The sequence below is a fragment of the Ceratotherium simum genome, chromosome 15 (assembly GCF_057802395.1).
Source record: "Ceratotherium simum simum isolate JZ-2026a chromosome 15, ASM5780239v1, whole genome shotgun sequence".
Classification (NCBI taxonomy): domain Eukaryota; kingdom Metazoa; phylum Chordata; class Mammalia; order Perissodactyla; family Rhinocerotidae; genus Ceratotherium; species Ceratotherium simum.
The window spans coordinates 48,823,041-48,844,389 of NC_141914.1; the positions used below are offsets into that span (position 1 = coordinate 48,823,041).

General features: G+C 40.3%; 1 protein-coding gene across 1 annotated transcript in view; it reads left to right on the top strand.

The window, feature by feature from the left end:
- The window catches only part of NCEH1 (neutral cholesterol ester hydrolase 1), a 62,808-nt gene extending 55,918 nt beyond the window's left edge, over positions 1 to 6,890 (top strand). Inside the window, exons 4-5 of the mRNA XM_004424728.3 lie at positions 1,223 to 1,394; positions 3,270 to 6,890. Of these exons, the coding sequence (XP_004424785.1) occupies positions 1,223 to 1,394; positions 3,270 to 3,887 (790 nt within the window). The 3' untranslated portion in view covers positions 3,888 to 6,890. The remainder of the gene's footprint in view (positions 1 to 1,222; positions 1,395 to 3,269) is intronic.
- The last annotated feature ends 14,459 nt before the right edge of the window (positions 6,891 to 21,349 follow it).

Genomic DNA, 21,349 nt, shown 5'->3' on the forward strand with positions numbered 1-21,349 from the left:
TTAAGTCATTAGTTTCTCTCCAACCTTGTGTTGATCTGCATTTGACTTATTTTAGAAATCAAGTAATTCTTCTGTGCCTCAGTTTCTTCATTTGTAAAGTGAAAGTATGTTAATACTCAAAAAAGATTTACTGGTTGGATGATTATGTGCCCAGCACATTGATAGACACTGGAAACACAATGATTAAAACACAGTCCCTGATATCAGAGAACACACTCTTTAGAGGAACTACATAAAGAGATCATTTTCATACGAGACAATAAGAACAGTAATATACCCCAGCACATAGAAGTACCAAGGAACGGTAGCCAACTCAGCCCCAGAAGCAAAGAAGGCTGCCTGGAGGAGGCCAAACCCTCGAGTAAGGCTTAAAGGATGAGTGAGAATTAGTAAGCAGGGAAAGAGGGTGGAGCCTGGGAGGGCGTCCAAGCTGAGAGTACCAATATGGATTTGTAAGATGGTGTTATGGGTGGGACACACGACAAAACCAGGGTTCTTTGGAGCTCTTAAATGATTATGAATCCTAATAAGTGTACAGAGTAGGATCCCAAAGGGACTCTGATCTTATAAAGTGGGATGGTGGGAGAAACCCCGGAGGTGTCCCGGAGGGCCTGCCCTGGGCCGTCTGGCAGACTTGGCTTACCTTTTGTTGGTTGACAACCAGGCTTTTAGTCTCAGTCCCCAGTGAGTGAATGTGTTGGTTGGGTTTAATGTCAGGCTGGCTTGACCTCTTCAGTGGAGTTCAGTTTTACTATATTTATCAAGTAAATCTTGAAGAATACCATAAAGACTCATTAAACATGAGACCAATAAAGTGGTTAATGCTGCCGAGTCACCTTCTAACCCAGAGCAGTTGTGAATGGAACACTGACTTCCAGAAATGACATTCCAAAATCTATTGTGGTTCTATCCATATCTTAATAATCAACATTTGCCTTTTACTTTGAGGTTTTGTTTCTGCTTTAGTGGTGGTGATGGGTATTTGGTTTGGTTTGTTGTTTCATTTGGTGGCTGATGGTGGAAAAAAAAGAATTATTACTTTTACAAAATCATTACATTTTTAAACTAAGTATTTGATTTGCAAGAAAATGGATGTTTTATTCTTATATTAATTCCTTCTCTGTTTATTTCTGGTGTCAAAAGAACCGGTTTCTTCTTAAACTTTAAATGGCCAGTAAAGACTTGGTGAAATCCTTCAGTGAATACAATTTTGTCTTCACAGATACAGGCTAGTTCCAATGGTTTATTTTCCTGCACAAATTCACGACGTTGTACGCGCCACAAAGTACTTCCTGCGGCCGGAGGTCTTACACAAGTATTCGGTTGACCCAGGCAGAATTGGCATTTCTGGTGACAGTGCTGGTGGGAATTTGGCCGCTGCCCTGGGCCAGCAGGTAACAGACTGCCCTGAGGTGCTGGTGGTGGGAGGGCGCGTGATAATGTCCAGCAGACCAACACATCCTCCACTGTGCATGGCAAAGGCTTAGCCGGTAGGCTGGTCACTAGGGGCCAAGTTATTCAGATGACCACACTTAGAGACCTCTCAGAGATCTCTCCGAAGTAGAAAGAGGGGTCATTGAAAGAAGCATCATTTCTGAGTCCTCATAAAGGCCCTGATTTCAATTAATGTGAGAGGAAGGGCTAACACTTTAGAGGGCTCCCTTGCTCCTCAGGGACATGCAGGGAAATTGTGTCCCCTGCTCCTTTTCTGTGTTGGACTTGCAAAACAGGGTATTTTTGCTTAAATTCCAATTGCTAAGATTATTTCCTTGGAATTTTGAACCAAATTAAACAATGTTTCCCCAACTTTTTAATATAAAAAAAAATTAAATGGTTCAGGCACTTGACTGTTATAATATGAGTTAACCGGAGCTTTACCTGGTTGATTCTTTGAAAACTATCCAGCTCTAATAGCACCCAAAATTTGGGGCAGCTGTGTAAGCTCAAAGAGAAGTACATTTTCTTCCTCTTATGGATTTAATGACTGAAGAATAGCATCTCTGTCTTCTCACCTCCACATTTCTTTTGGTATCCTCAAAGAGCATCTGCCTTTTTATCTGTGGTGTCCCTTGTTTCTTCTCCTTTGCTATAGTTAAAGAACTTGGTTCTCCACTTAGCATTGGCAGGTTTGCTGTCCATGTGTCCAAAGGTGGTAAGAAGAAAGTCTGGGGCAGTGGGAAGAACATCGTAGGGGTTAAAAGCAGACAGAACTGGGATAGAATCCAGTCCCCCCCTTTGAGAGCTATTTGGGCAAGTCCCTTAACCTCTCTGAGCCTCAGGAAAATGAGGATAATGCCATCGGACTGCCAGGACTTAGTGAGATGATGTATGTATAATTCTTGGCACATATTAATAATACTATTAACTGATCATTTCCTCATGCTTTTACAGATCAGTTACATCTTCCCTGGGGATGGAGTTCTAAAGTCCTGTGTAAACAGAATTGTATGGCTAAAGTGACCTCAAGGATGGTTTAGTTGCCTATGAGACCCAGTGACCGAGTTAGCTGCCCTTTGGATGTTACATGAAAAATATATCATCTTAGACACTAGAGTTACAAAATGAGGCAATATATTCATGTTTCAGGGAGGCAGGGGGGAATTGAGATCTGCTGAGGGGGGAGATTCGTTCACATTTCTGTGTCAACTTCACTCTGGGGCACGTGCTCATTCAGTAGAATGGAGGGTGCGATGTCAGCACTATTTAAATCCTCGCTCTCTCTCGGAGCATGAAGACTAGATGCTCATCAGAGGAGGCACCCTGAGGTCCCACTAAAACACTTTGGAGTCCCATCATCTGCTCGTTTAGCTTTTCCTACTCCTCTCCTCTGGAAGAGTCAGACTAGTTTTTTCTCCCTAGTAAGCCATTGCCTTTTGGGGACTTGCAGGCAATATGAAACAAAATAAGATTCACACATTATCCATCCATAGTACCCAGCAAGGTGTGCTAAGTGCCAAAGGAGAAATACAAGTGTGAATGGGGGTTAAAGACCTAAAAGATCAGGTACCTTTGAAGTGTTCGCTCAAAACTGAGTGGCAAACATCATACCTTTCTCAGTCAATATCTAGAGGCTTGATAGGGTGATGGTGGAGGTGGGGATGGAGAATTAGTTATTTTTTAAACTACATTATTTAATACCATGCGTGGTAGAAATTTAACACTTATACCCTTTTGATTGATTCAAAATAACACATTAAACTACTTTATAAGATGTGGTTTCTGTCAAAGGAGCCATGCAAAATGAAATAATGTGTTTGCTTCTTCTCCAGTTTAGTCAAGATGCCAACCTAAGAAACAAGCTCAAAGTGCAAGCTTTAATTTATCCAGTTCTTCAAGCTTTAGATTTTAACACACCCTCATATCAGCAAAATGTGAACACCCCAATCCTGCCCCGTTACGTCATGGTGAAGTACTGGGTGGACTACTTCAAAGGCAGCTATGACTTTGTCCAGGCCATGATAGTGAACAATCACACTTCACTGGATGTGGAAGAGGCTGCTGGCCTCAGGGCCCGTCTAAACTGGACGTCCCTCTTGCCCGCATCCATCACAAAGAACTACAAGCCTGTCGTGCAGACCACTGGCAACGCCAAGATCGTCCAGGAGATCCCTCAGCTGCTGGATGCCCGTTCTGCCCCACTCATCGCAGACCAAGAAGTCCTGCAGCACCTCCCAAAGACCTATGTTCTGACATGTGAGCACGATGTCCTAAGAGACGATGGGATCATGTATGCAAAGCGTTTGGAGAGTGCCGGTGTGGAGGTGACCCTCGACCACTTCGAGGATGGCTTCCATGGGTGCATGATTTTCACCAGCTGGCCCACCAACTTCTCAGTGGGAATCCGGACTAGGAATAGTTACATCAAGTGGCTGGATCAAAACCTGTAAAGGAGTAAAATTTCTAGAAAGCTTGAGCCCCTCCTGACCTCCTGCACCTGCTTTGGAAAGACACGCACTTTTTAGTCGACTAATTTCCCCTTGTTACTTGTGAGTTATGGAATCTCTATTCTCTGCAGACTTCATGTTAATTTAATTTTTTTAAATGCATTTGACTAACGTAAGTGCAAAAACACCTGAATCTGGTTCTGAAAGTGGTTGTTTTAGCCAAACTACTACTAATACCCACAGCTGCAGAAAGCAGGACTAGGAGCTGGAAATAGCTCTGGGTCCTGCCTTAGTCAAGAAGTTCTTTTTAGAAGAAATTCTTCCAGCCATGGATGATAGAGTGATGTTGAATGAGTTAAGAAAATGTAGGCTCTTCCTCAGCTTGCTAGAGTTTGCTTTGAGTTCAGAGCAGTGTTAAATGTGTGTACTTTAAGGTCAGTGCTGGGTACCAAGTGCCCTCTGTTCTTCATGAATGGATGGTTTTGTTTCCTATGGGAATTTCGGCAATGGCGTTCTAGCAAGGACAGGTTCCTCAAATGACTTTCTTCCTTTATCATGTTAATTTTATGAGATAGCTATCTGTAAGTCCAGTTGGATGATGATGATACTTGAAAGTTACTTTCTACCACTATTATTAAAAAATATAAGGTTTGCATGCACTGGATATCTGTACATTGTTAAGTTCTTTGGTTATGCCGTCTCCTTGGGGGAGATCTTTGGGAGCAAATTTATTTAGATTTAGAATAAATTTTCCATTACAGAACAAGTAAAAACAAATGAACCAACCTATTGTTTTCATAATGAATACTTCTGACATGAATTACCAAGAGCAGTATGTATATATTTGGCGTAGTCAGAAAAGAAGATACATTTAATATTAGTTTAAAATTATGAAAAATACCTTTAGAGGGTCTAGTTTATTCTTGAAAACTCAACTTTTTCACTTACATGGCTTTAAAGTGGGGCTATTTTGGTATATATAATGTATTGTTTATTTTTTTAAGTTATTTAATGTTAATATATGTGGCTAGACTTAAGATTTTTCGGAATAATGTCAGTAACGAATATTAGAAATAAGGATATTTTTAAAAAACTACCTTAGAGTCTAAAAAATTAGAATTATATCCACATGTAATTTCTGGAAAGAGGTAAAATAGCTATTAATACTACTATGCATTAGGCTTAAATATTTTGATGTTTTTATGCATATACAAATTAAAATAACTAGAAACTATGACTATACCTAGTAAAGTCGTCTAAGTTTATAGTTCAATAGCTTAGGCAAGAAACACATGCTCATTTCTCTCTATGGTCAGAGGAACACTAGCTCCTGTCCTTCTGGATGAAGGGCGTACATTGGCCCCTGGCGCCTACATCTCTCATCGTGTCCTTGCAGCCAGGTCTAGAAGTTACAATAGCCCAAGCTTAATTTCGTGTAAAGCCTTCACTGCCAGTGGGAACATCTTTAGCATAGCAGGAAGCTCCGATTCTGATTGAGCTGAGTACCTCTGCCCTCCTTCCTGCCACTCGGACTTCTGCCCCACTCCATGCTGCTTTCAGGGACTGCAGAGAGCAGCCATGCAGCCGAGTCATGATACAGGAACTTCGTCAGTGGAGAGAAAGTAGATTTTACTCATTTGAAAGATGAAATATTTTTGGCAGTGAAATAACAGATGAAAATCTGCATCCTTATTTTTCATTTATTATATAAGCCAGTAGCATTTAATGTACAAAACAGAAGTAAATGCAACACTGTGTGTATGCGTGTGTGCCTGTGTGTATATAAAAATAATCATACAAATTAATGTGCTAATGTACTCAGGCAAGTCACTTAGCTTCTCTGGGCCTCTTTTCCTTTTCCTCTAAAATCAGAGAATTGAATTATTAGATCTCGGAGGTCTCTTCCAACAATAAATTCCAACCGTTTTGTCAGACTGGCAAACTGTATTGGCCTCTTTTTCTATAGTGGTTTCTTTGTAGGTCATTATTCCATATACAGAGGCACACGCATCATCAAACATTTTTTTTCTGTAAAACTAGGACTTTAGTTCTTACTCTGTGATAGCTACCCTTCTCATTTAATACTATACTTTGTGACACCATTTGAAGGAACCAATGTTTGGACCTTATTTTGAGGTTATCTATGTCTAAGAAAGCAAAGAAAATATAATACGTGCACAGAGTTCCTTAAAATCATATTTTCTCAGAATTGCAAGCCAAATCCTTCAGTAATTACAATGAATGATTCCAGATCTCTAAAAAGGCTTTCTCAGATGAAAAGAGAATGAAAGAAAAAAAAAGGACAACCACTGTTTCTGATGAAATACTTGAGTTTCATTAAAGCTTTTATATATGTGAATAATTTGTCTAATGACTTGCACTGTATCCCACCTCAGACCTTGCTTGAAGGTCTTCCTTGAAATTTTCCTTAGAATGATAACAATTGTAAATCATGACACACAAAAACCACAACACACAAGAGAGGCTAACCCAACCAAAAATCTGAGCACTGAGAACTCCTTTGGGAAGCCTATAGAGTTCATGTTGAAGATATTTTAGTTTGGAATGAGTTCGTTTTTAGTTTTTGTTTTTATATAAAAAAAAAGTTTATACTCTGCAGATTTTTTTTTTAGTGTATGGCTTTGTTTCATTTTCCTATTTTATGAAAAAGCTGATAGTCTTTTTGTCATATCATTGTGAAATATGAACAGAAATATATGAAGAAAAAACCTTGAAGTCTTGTAAAATATCGTGATGTGTAATGTTTTCTCATGAATTTGTGAAAAATTTCAGACAATTGTATAATTATCTTGGTGGATATAATATTTTACGCATGACCTTTTAACCTTTGACTTTTTGCTTATTTCCCACTGCAAAGGGGAAGGCAGATTTTATGAAGGATTTTAGTAGCAAATCTGTTTTGTAAAACGAAAATCCAGCGTGGAGGTAGGAAAGTATGTATCTGTTTTGACTCATGTTTGGAAATAAAATGGCTCCATCTGGGAATGTGCCTCGTCTCGTTTTCTGGTTCCCTTCTCTCTCTTTCACTCTGTGCCCAGAGCCACAATTCCACTCAAATCTTCTGCCCACTGGAGGACTCCAGCTGCCTTTCAGTCACTGAGAGGTGGTTCAGTGGCCTCCTTGATGACATTCATTTCATGTCTGAATACAGTATGTGCTGCTCGTATTGGGGAAACCTGCCCTGGACTGGCGAGAATATTCATAAAAGCCAGGCAGGCCCTGAGACTATTTTGGGACTTTTCAATACACGTATTAAGAAGAGATGATCATAGTGCAAATGAATTTGGATTTGAACTAGTTCAGCCAAAGAAATATCAATATCACCGAAGGCAAGTTCTCAAATTGACCCTGTCATTTACAAGCAAATCTAATAATTTCACATCTGGGTATATTATGCTTAGTTTATATCAATATAGGAAATTACAAAGCTTTTTTTTTCAAAATGAATTGTTTGTATTGGTTCTAAATGATCACATACATGTGATGGGCCAGCCCTGTGGCTCAGCGGTTAAGTGCACGCGCTCCGCTGCTGGTGGCCCGGGTTCGGATCCCGGGCGCGCACCAATGCACCGCTTCTCCAGCCGTGCTGAGGCCACATCCCACATACAGCAACTAGAAGGATGTGCAGCTATGACATACAACAATCTACTGGGGCTTTGGGGGGAAGAAAAATAAATAAAATCTTAAAAAAAAAATGATCACATACATGTGTATAAATTAGATTTTTGTATTTAATTATACTTACTTTCATCTTCTCCAACAAAACCTCTGGTGTGTGGCTATATTTTGCTCGAGGGATCTACTAACACTTCCAACAATTCTCCTTTGGGGCATTTAAAATGTACCCTATAGTGTTTTACTATTGTTTTTCTTGTAATTTTCATTTTTTTTTTTTTTTTTTTTTTTTTTTTTGGCTTGAGGAAGTCTGGACCTGAGCTAACACCTGTGCTAGTCTTCCTCTAGTTTATATGTGGGATGCCGCCACAGCATGGCTTTTTTTTTTTTTTTTTTTTTTTTTTTTTTTTTGGTTCTTGTTTCTTTATTCACTCTGACAATTTCTGTCCTTTAATTGGTGTATTTAGACCATGTACATTACAGTGATTATGGATATATTTGGATTAATGTCTATTATATTTGTAACTGTTTCTATTCATTCTTTGTCTCTTTTCCCCACCTTTTTGTGCTTTCTCTGTTTTTTTTTGTTTTTGTTTTTGTTTTTTTTTTTATTGCAGTAACATTGGTTTATAACATTGCAAAAATTTCAGGTGTACATCATTGTACTTCTATTTCTGCATGGACTACGTCACGTTCACCACCAAAATACTAATTACAACCCACACAGCATGGCTTGATGAGTAGTGTAGGGCCATGCCTGGGATCCGAACCCACGAACCCAGGGCCACTGAAGTGTAGCGCACGAACTTAACCACTACACCACCAGGCCGGCCCCTCTTCATTCTTTTTTTTATCCCTCATTTTTTTAAATAACATCTCATATTTTCCAATGGATCCCCTATTTAAATATCTAGAAGATACTGATATCAGTACCACATTCCCCAAATCTCAGAGACTGGAAAGGTAGATATGATTTCCAGTAGGGATACATGGATTGCTCAGCCCTGTCACCCAGCACCAGCACTTTGTGCCATTAGAGAGAGAGAGAGGCTGGTAACATTTTGTGTCTTGTTTGGAAGGCTCCTCCCGCAGATTTTCTCACTACTGGTTCAGTGTTGACATTCAGACTGGCAGCTCCGCCTTCTCAGACAGACCCAAACTAGCCCCCACCCCTTCCAGTCCCCACCCCTCTCTCCAGCCCCAGGCCCTCTCCCTTTGATTGCTATCCTTATTATTGCAGTTTTCTGCCTCACTTCTCTGCAATTCTTATTCATTATTTGATTATGTGCTTGCTTTCTGTTTTCCCCATATTTAAATGGAAGCTCCATGAAGGCAGGTACTTTGTCTTTTCCACTCCTGTTTCCTCAGCATTTAGAACAGAGCACATAGGGTCCAGCCCCATGGCATAATGATTAAGTTCAGTGCACTCCACTTTGGCAGCCCAGGTGCAGACTTAAACCACTCGGTGGCCATGCTGTGGCTGCTACCCACATATAAAATAGAGGAAGATTGGCACAGATGTTAGCTCAGGGAGAGTTTTCCTCAGCAAAAAAAAAAAAAAAAAAGAACAGAGCACATAGTGGACTTTTAAAACGTGTTTTTATATAAATAAATCCTCACTGAAAAAAATTGAGCTTATAGGAATTATGGTATTGTTTTTCTTTTTCCATGTATTTCTTCTAGAAGTAAATTAAGGTTATGTCAAATGTAAAAGATCACTTAAGAATAAAATTACTTACTTTCCTCAAAACTAAATATATCTAGGGGCCGGCCTGGTGGTATAGTGGTTAAGTTAGTGCATTCCACTTCTGTGGCCTAGGGTTTGCTGGTTCGGATCCTGGGCGCAGACTTACTCACTGCTCATCAAGCCATGCTGAGGCGGCAACCCATATAGAAGAGCAACAACTCTACAACTATGCTACACAACTAGGTACTGGGTCTTTGGGGAGAAAAAGAAAAGGAGGAAGATTGGCAACAGATGTTAGCACAGGGCCAATCTTCCTCAAAACAAACAAACAAACTAAATATATCTAAGCAAAATTAAATAATTTCAAAGTAATTTCATCCTTGTTTTTAACTACCAAATTTTAAAGCGAAAAGTGTTTTTTTTTTTTAATTGATGTTTTAATAGTTTATAACATTGTGAAATTTTTGGTTGTACATTTTTTTTGTCCATCACCATATATATTTCTCCCTTCATCCCTTGTGCCCATCCCCCCTCCCCCATTGCCCCTGGTAACCACAATACAGTTTTCTCTGTCCATGTTTTGGTTTATATTCCACATATGAGTGAGATCATACAGTGTTTGTCTTTCTCTTTCTGGCTTATTTCACTTAACATAATAGGTTCCAGGCCCATCCATGTTGTTGCAAATGGGATGATTTTGTCTTTTTTATGGCTGGGTAGTATTCCATTGTATATATATACCACATTTTCTTAATCCAATCATCAGTCGAGGGACACAGGTTGCTTCCACTTCTTGGCTATAGCGAGTAATGCTGCAATGAACATAGGGGTGCATAAGCCTCTTTGGATTGTTGGTTTCAGGTTCGTTGGATAGATTCCCAGTAGTGGGATAGCTGGATCACAGGGTATTTCTATTTTTAATTCTTTGAGGAATCTCCATACTATTTTCCATAGAGGCTGCACCAGTTTGCATTCCCACCAGCTGTGTATGAGGGTTCCTGTTTCTCCACATCCTCTCCAACACTTGTTGTTTTTTGTCTTGGTGATTATAGTCATTCTAACAGACGTGAGGTGACATCTTAGTGTTGTTTTGATTTGCATTTCCCTGATGATTAGTGATGTTGAACATCTTTTCATGTGCCTATTGGCCATCTGTATATCTTCTTTGGAGAAGTGTCTGTTCATTTCCTCTGCCCATTTGGAAAAAGTGTTTTTGAGTGAATGGATAAAGTGAAGATTTTTTTTTCTCCCACAACTCAAGTCCATCCTGTACTTTTTTAAACAGATATTGAGGTTTTTCTGTGTTAATAAACTGTTACAAACTGCCCTAAAAGAATGATCTACATAACGCATTCCACAAGTGTTCCTTGGAAGTCAACTTAAGGGTTTGAGAAATTTTAACCAGTCAAAGCAATTCTACTCCTTTTAGGATGTTGTCTTCTCTTCTTTCTGTTCTCTTTATTTTTAAATAGGGAATCAAATTCTATGTTTTTTTATTCCAGTTAAATTCATGAAATAAAAAATACTTATTTGCTTGGCCACAGATTAAATTTAAGTATTCTGCTTTAAAATAAATGGCTTACTAAGCTAAGTAGTAACATCTCCCCTGCTGACTTCATTTCTTCCACTCTCATAGAATGAAGTAAGTTCCCTGCCTTCCATACAAAGCCAGTACCTCAATTTGTGTCCTTAATCCAGTTCATTATTGTCTCCTCCAAAGATGTGCTGAAATATCTCCCCTCTCCTCTGTACTTTTAGCTCTCTATTCACTCCTTCCTCTTAGCTCTAAAAATATAGTCAAATCTATTCTGTCCAAAGAACTTCCTTCCCTTTATGTCTGTTCTATTTTCCTTCTGATGCAAACAAAGCAAAATTGTTTTGGTTATCTATTGCTGAGGAACATATTATTCTGAGACTCATAATTTAAAACAAAAGCCATGTGTTGTTGCATGATTCTGGGTTGACTGAGCTTAGCTGAGTGGATCATCTGCTAAATGTAGTGTTGACTGGGGCTGCAATCATCAGAGAGCTCCACTGGGCTGGAACATCCATGATGGCTCACTAGGTGGCTGGCAGTTGTTGCTGGCTGTCAGCTGAGAAACTTGGTTCTCTTCCACATGGCCTTTCCTCCTGAATTGGAATTCTAAAAGCATTGCATCTGGGTTCCAAGATGGAACATTCTGAGTGTGCAAAAGTGGAAAGCTTTGTATCTCCTAAGATCCAGGTTTGGAAGTTACCCAGCACCATCCCACCATATTCTACTGGTCAAAGCAAATCCCAGGACCAGCTCAGATACAAGAGGAGGGGAAATAAACACCACTGCTTACTGGAAGGGATTACAAAGAATTTTCATCTTTAATGCACCATAATTCCTGCCGGGAGAGAACTTCCATTTTCACTAGTCTTTGATAAAAACAAAATCCTCTGCTTGCATTTATAATATATTTGATGATCGGGAGAATTCTCCACAGATAACTTCTGGCCCCACACATTTTTAACCTTGTTTTTCCTCCATTTCCCCTCAAACTTCTGGTGCTGAGTGCAATAGAATATTGCAACACACTCTGCTGAAGTGCCGGGCCAGATGTCTTGAAATATGAACATATTCTTGGTTCTAATACGGTAAACATCAATAAATATCCCACACATTAGTGTGGGATAGAGATATTTCCGGAAGTTATTCCTCTACTGGGTGAGTCAACAATAACTTAATTAAGCAGCTGCAAATCACATAAATACATCCCACTAAACCCAAGCCAAATGCATCTCCAGCTCAATTTTCCCTTGACTGGATCCAAAAAGTGCCTGCAGCCTCTCTAAGCCATCTAACACATGGGGAGTCATGATGGAGGAGAATTGGAGTGGAAAGAGTCAGTGACAGTAACCAACTGCAGTTAAAAGGTATTTCTCAGTTTTAATTTCTAATACGGTAAACATCAATAAATAAAATCCACATGAACAAAAGCTCTTTGGGAGGCCTCAATAATTTTTAAGAAGGTAAAGCTCTGATGGGGCCGGCCCCATGGCTTGGCGGTGGGGTGCGCGCAATCCGCTACTGGCGGCCCAGGTTTCGGATCCCGGCGCACACTGATGCACCGCTTCTCCGGCCATGCTGAGGCCGCGTCCCACATACAGCAACTGGAAGGATGTGCAGCTATGACATACAACTATCTACTGGGGCTTTGGGGGAAAAAAGGAGGAGGACTGGCAATAGATGTTAGCTCAGAGCTGGTCTTCCTCAGCAAAAAGAGGAGGATTAGCATGGATGTTAGCTCAGGGCTGATCTTCCTCACAAAAAAATAAATAAATAAAAACTGTTTAAAAAAAAAAAAAAAAGAATGTAAAGCTCTGAGACCAAAACACCCGAGAAGTGCTGTTGCCCAGCATCGTCTCTGGGCAAGCCTTGCACGTTGTGCTAAGTCACAGCTGGCCAACGCTGAATTTATCATCGTGGTTCTGCACCCTTTCTGCACAGCACTGTTTTCTCTTACCTAGTTCTCTTTCCTCTACCTAGAACGCCTTTTCTTTGCCTTTCCTTTTCTTCCTTTGCCATCCTCCTCCAGGAAGCCTTCCCTAACTGCTCCCTCCTCAGGATCCTGGAGAGGTCCCTCCTCTCGTCTCACTTGCACTCAACGCGTGACACCATACCTGTCTGTTAGTGGGTCTGACTCCCCCACCGGACTGTGGGATCCTGATGTAGGTTGTGTCAGCATCACCTTTGTGACCCCAATGCTGACAGAGTGCCTCTCACGGAATAAACATTCAACAAATCTTTGCTGAACAAATGTTCTTATGTTGTTACAGTTCCAACATAGCGTTCTTTTCATGACATGTAAAATTATGCCTGATGCTATTATATGTAATATATTTGCTTATTTATATTATTAAGATAAGATCTCTGGGTTTTTTCCCCCCCTTCTGATGTTTTTTTCTACTACTGCATTAAAAACCTCATTTCGTCAACTAATGAAATCCAGAAGTCTACAATAGAATATTTTGTAAATTCAAGGCAATAGCCAGCAGAGGGCGCTCTTGACAGTAGATGGCATTGAGCCATTCGCATTGCTGCTCATGTTTCACCCGGAATTGAAAAAGATTTCCCAATAGCTTTCTGTTACTTTTTACAAAGGGTAAATAAAAAGCCATGCTAAGGTTAGGTGCGCGCGCTCCGCTGCTGGCGGCCCGGGGTTCGGATCCCGGGCGCCCACCGACGCACCGCTTCTACCGCCATGCTGAGGCCACGTCCCACATACAGCAACTAGAAGGATGTGCAACTGTGACATACAACTATCTACTGGGGCTTTGGGGGAAAAAAATTAAAAAAAAAATTAAAAAAAAAAAAGCCATGCTATATTTCATCACAGAATAAATTAAATTGGGTATTTTTTAAAATACAGAGACTTCAAAATCCTCATAAATAACTGAAAGAAAATGACAATTCTCAAAACAGAGCAAAACAACAAAAAAGGACTCACATCGATTGTTTGTTAAAGCATGACTCATCTCTCTGCCTGGCAGAGTGTTTTGTTTTTTTTATTTTTTTACATGTTTTTATTCAAGGTAGATATTTGCCATCCATTTGGAAAAAGTCTGACAGAAAAATGGTGTTCTGTGTTTTTGAAGGACCATTTAGTGCTGCAGGAAATATAGGACCTTTACCTTTTATCGCGCCTGTTGGCAAACCCCAGGCATCCAGCCCTGGGTGGATCCTTAGATGTGAAGGCAGTGCCTTTGAGAACAATAAGTAAGGCAGAGCTGGATGGCCTTCAAAAGGTAAAGCACATTTTCAATTCAAATAACGTTTAGTGTGACATTTGCAGAATTGCCATACTTTTAAAAATAGATGTAATATGTTCCATGGTTAAAGGGAAAAAGCTTGACACTTAGTTCACGGGGAACAGAGGAAATTGCATGAACTAGAATTTAGAAAACCACAATTTCGGTTCTAGCTCTGCTAGCAAATATCTCAGTAAATTTTGGTAAGTTTTCGTTGGTGCCTCAGTTTCCCCATTTTAACAGTTAAATTTATCTAAACTTCTTCCTTACTCCACAAAAATACTTGAAGCAGCTTATAATTAAACAAAAAATACAATGAAATAGTGACAGAGAAGTAGGAGTTCATAACCAAGGAAAAGAACAAAAATATGCCAACTAGAAAAAGCAGTTGTTAACCACAACTAGTTTGGCTCTGAGCACCCTGGCAGTTGAGGGAAAAGTGAAAAACACAACAAGTGATTCAGCCTTTCTGTCAGGCTTTCTGAGGCATTCCAGTTTCTCTGGGGTGATGGTCTTTCCCCAGCACTGAATTCAAAAAGAAAATCCTTACATGTGACTTAACGAATAACGTCCTCAATGATTTTAAAGCAAATACAACAGGAACTCTCACACAACTATTTATTTAGTGAACCTCAGTGAAAACAGAGGACATGATTTTAAACCTTAGAGTATTCATATGTCAAATCAATGAAAGTAATGTTACCAAACCAGGTTTGTTTTGCCCACTGCAAGATTATGCCATCACTAGGACAACAAGTTTGCAAAGAGAGAGGATTTAATCACAAGGCACCCAAGTGAGGAGGTGGGAGAATAATCTCAGATCTGCCTCTCTGAAAATGGGGACTCAGGGATATTTATGGGGTAGGGGGCAAGGTGGTCTGAAGTGTGGCAATAGATGATTGGAGGGGATGAGAAATGAGGTAATTGATGATCTGCCCAAGCATGGTCCAGCTTCATGGCTCTTCATAGAATGCGTGTTCACCAAACGGCAGCATTCCCACGATCTGAGGGTGGAGTTTTTAGCCTCTCAACATCAGAACGTCACTTATTGGGCACCTGCGCAGACTCAGTTAATGGATTGGTGGTCTCAACCAGCCTGAACTGGACAAAGTGGGCCTAATTCCTGAAAAACAGCTAAACATCCATTACCGTGGTGACCCAGGTGCCAGGGAGATGTTATCTATAGGAACCTAGTGGAAGCTGGATAGTATATTGCCTAAGCAGCACAGTTAACAATGGGTGGGAGAACAAGTAAAAGCTATAATTAGTAATTGAAAAAAAAAAAAACAACACTATAGTTACTTGCTACCTAATCATTAATGGCTGACTATTACCAGTTTCAGTACCAGTGCTTGCCCTACTGCCTGCCTCCAAGGACTATTTTAACAGTAAAGCTACAGAAGGGCATTTCAAAAAGTTATGAGTTACACAAATGTCAGATATTATTAAATACCTCTAGGTATATTGATAATAAGATGATCAGCTTCCTGGTTTTTTATTGGTGCCAAGGGGAAAAAAACCAGGGGGCATTATAGGTACATAGAAAAATTATTAAAGGTTATACAAGACATTGTTAACTCTTTACCTCTGGAGAATGGGAATAAGGGTCCTAGGGGAAGAAAGATCTTTTTTTCTACTTTGCTTCCCTCTGAAAATTTTGAGTTTTTTTATAATGAATATGTATTATTTAATATTTGAAAAACAGAAAAGGTCATTTACTCATAAATGATACCTATATAGGGTCTGCAAAATGACTCCAAATCTCCATTTTAACTTTTTTTTTAGTTGTGATTTAGTTCATCTCTTTGCAAGTCATCTCTTGCTAGCTTAAGTAAAGAGAGAGGTTTATTATAAGGATGCAACCAGAAATCTCCTGGACATCCAAGATCAAAAAATGAAGGAAAGCCTGCTTTCAGGGAGCTTGGTATAGAAAATTCAAGAACCCAAACTACTTCCTCTGTCTCTTTGTGTATTTAATTTCTGTTTCTTCTTATCTTCCGAAATATCCAACTTCTCTCAGCAGATAGGCTTTCTTGACTTGCTTTACGAATCCATCATAACTTTGTATGATCATAAATGACCACCAATTCTAGATGGGGTTAAAGCGTCCACTATGTACTGACTTTAAGATATCTATGTCTCTTAAACGAGCACTTCTCAAACACTAATCTGCATGTGAATCACCTGGAGATCTTGGTAGACTGCAGATTCTAATTCAGTAGGTCTAGGTGGGTCTCTAGAATCCCAGGTGATCCCCTGATGCGGCAGGTCGGCAGACCACACTTTGAGTAGCAAGGCCTTACTGCATATTTTTGAGAGAGGCATATGATTGGTGGCTAGCCAGCCAATGAATTGGGTTGGACGTCATTATCTGTGGCCTGGGGTAACTGTATGACATGTGAAATGTTGACACAAATAATCCATAATCAATCTATAAATCAAAATTGAGGTGAGTTTGTTATGAGCCAGATGTGAGGACTAGCCTGGGGCATTCCTTCCCCAGGGAAGGAAGGGCACCAAAGAAGAGGGGTGTACAGAGAGGTTATACCATCTTGGAACAAGCAGCATACATCACATATGATAGGAAGGTCCCTTTTACAATTGTCACGTGATGCTTATCTGGCACGGCAGATCAGTGGTCAGCAGGTCAGTGGTCACAAGGTGAGCACAGCAGGTTGGTAATTAATCCTTAGTTTCCAGGAAGAGATGTTTATCCTTAAAGAAATGTTGATATGCAGGGAAGTTACATCCCTATCTTTAATGGCATCATTCTTGTCTTTGGGACATGGTAAGTATTTAAAGCAGATATATAATGCACGCTCAACAGGCCATGTCAGGCACTTTTAGAAAAATAAAGTCAGGCCAAATTAGTTTTAACCCAAATGGCTTCCTCATATACTCCAGTATATGCTGTTGCTTGTCATTTATTCATCACCACTTAACAGGAGTTATGGGTGAGAGTAGAGTCTCTGAGACAGAGAGGAATGGGCAGGCAGGCACCTCAAAACATAGATCAGACATTCTGCTCTTGTCTGCATCTAAAGTTGCCACAAACATGACCCAGTTACATGCAATAGAAACCCCCTCTCTGTTCCCAGTAAGCAACAACCTAAAGTCAGGTCCAAAGGTAACTGGTTTCCTCAGAGCACACAGCCTCCAGATCATGTACATTCTTCCTTCAGGTTTGTGCTATCTATTCCAGCTGTGGTTTCTCACCATTTTGAGCTGATGGAGGAATCAGTTGTTCTCAAACTTGAGAGTCTGATTCAGTGAATCCAGTGTGGGGTCTGGGCATTGGGATTTTGAACAAGCTTCATGAGTCCTTCTGATGCATCAATGCATTTCAGTCTGAGAACCACTAAAATGAAAAGCAAAAAATTCCTTTGCAGTGGAGTGGGGGTTGAGGGAGTGGAGAATGGAGAGAATGTAATTTACTTACATTAAAATGCATGTGTAACCGTATGTTACATCAGTGGTTTTCAAACATTAGCATGTATTAGAATCCTCTGGAAGGCTTGTTAAAACACAGACTGCTGGCCCCACCCCCAAAATTTCTGACTCAGTAGGTCTGAGACTGAGCCCAATAATTTATATTTTTACAAGCTCCCCGGTGACGCTGTTGCTGCTGATGCTGACCACACTGCGAGAGCCCCCGTATGAGGTGATCCTGTTACTGATGATCACCCACCTCACGAACAGGACTGGTGGAAAGAATGCATGTAGATATTTATGAAATAACTTAGAGCCATAAAAACGTCCCATAGTAGTTAGGGAATTACTCAGAGAAATGGGTGGAAGACGGTTTCCATTCTGGCCTTTGCTAATTTTTAAGGATCTAAGAAAGGCCAACTTGCAGATGCACTACGCTCTCTCTGCACATGAGGTGTAGGGTCAGAGTCCTGGCAGGAAAGAGATGGCATGCTTAAACTGGTTCATCTGAGAAGCATTTAACAAAGGGACTCTATGCAAAGATGTGGGCAGGGTTTAAGGAAACCAACAAGAGATAGTGGAGTGCTCTGGGGCCTGTAGCAACAGGGAGCTGTTATCTTGTTTAGAGCTGGTAACACAAAGGAAGGGAGTAATTCCCCATTCTAAGAGAGGATAGCTATGTGAAGAAAGCCTTGCATCAGCGGTGTCCTTCGGTAGACTATCAGAGAAGGAACCAGGGAAATAAATTCCCCAAACTTTATCCTCCTTCTGCAGTCTGTTCTCCTGCCTGTGCCTACCACGATCTGAACGGGAAGGGAGGGAGCCCGTTCAAGCAGTCTATATTGACCAGACTCCGTGGGCCCACAGCAGGATGGAGAAGGAGGAAGAATGGATCTGGAAACAGAAGACACGTAGCACACGGGGTCTTAAGATGGACCCCACATCTAGTGCTTTTGTAGCCTGGGGTTTTGCAAGACAGATAACAAGAGGAGGCAGATGTTTTCACATCCATTTCACACAGGCAAATTTTAGCTCTTTATACTCTCTGAAGTAATTACACTTAAAAAAATCATAGAAGTGAGGTTTAATTTAGGATGGCACTCAGCAGAATTATTAGGTGTAGCTCTATTGCAATATCTAGGCCTAGTGGTTATTTTGGCTCAAAATTTGTAAGTGCAAGAACTAAAAATATACTACTGGCCTTTCCCTTTAAGTATGAGTTTTAGGGTCAAATGATTTTTCCTGCCTACTTTGGAGCAATAACTTTGGCTTAAGGTAGGCAAAAAAAGGAACTCATAAACTATAATTCCAACATTTATAGGGATGAAGACTTCGAATAAACTGTCATTTTTAGGGTCAATCAAGAAAGAGAATTGTACTTCTCATGAGGACCGTCTGGAAACAGAAAAGACATAAAGATGATATACTCAGCAAAATATTGGATCTCAAAATACCCGCTTCTCCCATGGTCTATCATTCATACATTCATTCACTCATTTAATAAATGTTGTTGCATTTCTCCTAAATGCCTGGCACAGTGCCAGTCCCTAGGATCAATGGTGAATAAGGCCCCCTCCAGGCCCTCAAGGAGCTTGCAATCCTGTGAAAGAAATGGAAAAGTTAATGATATTGATCCAATTATGAAAATAACTAAAAGTGTTTATAAGAATCCATGGCTTACCAAAGCATTTTTTTACACATGTTATGTCATTTAATCTTCATTCAACTTGGGAAGTAATTTTTATTGTCCTGACTTTACAGTAATCAAGTAAATCAAGACTCTGAAAAGATAGGTACTGATTCATAACTGGTGGAGATGGAAATGAAGCCCAGGTTGTAGGACATACACCTCTCTGCTGGGCATTGCTCTATAATTGCCATCTTTAAAACCCAAATACACCCGGAAGGGTAAAATATCAAGTCATTGATTCCAAAATATAAATCAGCTTTAACTGTGACAAGAATAAAATACCTTGAGAGGGCACTGAAAAAGAAGGAGGTACGTAATGAAAGTTGGCCTGGAAAAGAGGAAAATAGTATAAAAATAGAAGATGAAGGTTACCCACAGGCAACATTCACGGCTTCATAATTTCACTTAGGTCTGGCCCTGTTGCCTACAGGGGTTCTGTGACTGCTACCCCCACAATTCATTTCTAGGGTTGAGTTTATAGCCATGTCAACTATAACCGAGTCTGGATTATTTGTTCCAGCTTTGCTGAGAGGGAGTGGGATACCAGGATAATGTGATAAACAATGTTCTATCTGCCCTCCTGGTCAGCATTTGTTCTTTTCACCGGAGCCATAATGAATTTGTACCCCAAACAGCACATGAAGTTCTATGTCGCCAAATTAAAGTGCCCCGTAAGTGGTCCCAACATCGTGTTTTCTTCAGTCTCCAAATTGGCGTGACCTAATAGAGAAAGAGTGCTGTAAACAAGAGGGAACACTTTATTGTCCATCAATGGAGACACGTCCTATTTTCGCCTTGGCTTGCCTTGCCAAGTTTGGTATACCAGTGACCCACTGAAGGTTCAGGATGTCTCAAAATCAAAGCACATAATAGAGGAACATGGAGCATATAAAATATTAATATCATAGTCTGGTATGATTTTCAAGATTTTGTTTAAAGTTGTGGATATGATACCGGCTCAACACAAGGTTGACATAAGCCATATTGTAGAAAAAAATCCTATTGTAACTTTGAATAACCTCTGATTAACTAACCCAGCTGGATATACACCCTCCAGGAGAAACACATGCTCTGTAGATTTTATGGCCACTCCTAGCTGCAATAAGTCGATAACTTTGTTCTTTTGAGTTCCTTAGGAGTGTGATGACCCCCAGGCAGAGAGACTATGCTGATAGCTGTCATTGAAGACAACTGAAAGATCTGGATATAGGGCCTTGTTCCGGTCTCTGCTACATATCCAGTACAACAAAAGATTGTCAGGAACTAAGACCAGATGTCTGCCCCCACTGGGAGATCAGATGGATGCCCCTACCCAGAGACCAGATGCCTCCTCCACCCGGAGACCAGCACCCTATATAATTGGCCTGTAGTCTTTGTTCTGTCAGATGGTTCTTCTGGACATTAGTCGGCCATCTTCCTCCTTGCTAGCAAGCTGTAATCAAGTCCTGTCTCTCCTACCACTTTGCCTCTTGACTATTGGTGTGTCTTGCGGCTGGCAGACAACCCCCTTGGGCAGTAACAGATACACTTCAATGATTTTAAAACAACACTCAACATACCTTAAAAAATACTATATTCAAGCTACTCTGATTCATCTTCCATCTACAAACTATTTTCTATGTTACCTAATTATTTTCTGGAACAATGTTACATAAATCCTGAGGGAAACACTACTGGAAGTAGATATGATGTATTGAATGCTGGTGTATGTGGCAAGCACATCACACATATTTTTCCCTAAGAATCTGCAATGTTTTCTGCTTTGTGAGTAAGGAAATTGAGAGGTTAATTTACCCAAGATCACATAGCTAGAAAGTGGGTGAGATGGAGGATTTGAATCCAGATCAATTTAACTCCAAAGTCTGTGCTCTTTCACCACATCACTCTACCCCAAAGGAGGTGAGTTTTCTATCCCAGACTTCAACTTTAAGAGCTGAATTGATTGTTTTGGGCAGTGAGGGAGATCCTATTAAAACAACTTATGCTGATTAATTATATGTGTCAACTTGACTAGACCACAGGGTGCCTGGATAGCTGGTCAAACATTATTCTGGGTGTGTCTCTGAGGGTGTTTTAGGGTGAGATTAACATTTGAATTGGTATTAACTAAAGCAGATGGCCCTCCCTAATGTGGGTGGGCCTCATCCAATTAACTGAAGACCGGAATAGAACAAAAAGGCTGACCCTGCTGTGAATAAGAAGGCATCTGCCCTCTGCCTGACTGTGTTCAAGCTGGGTCATTGGTCT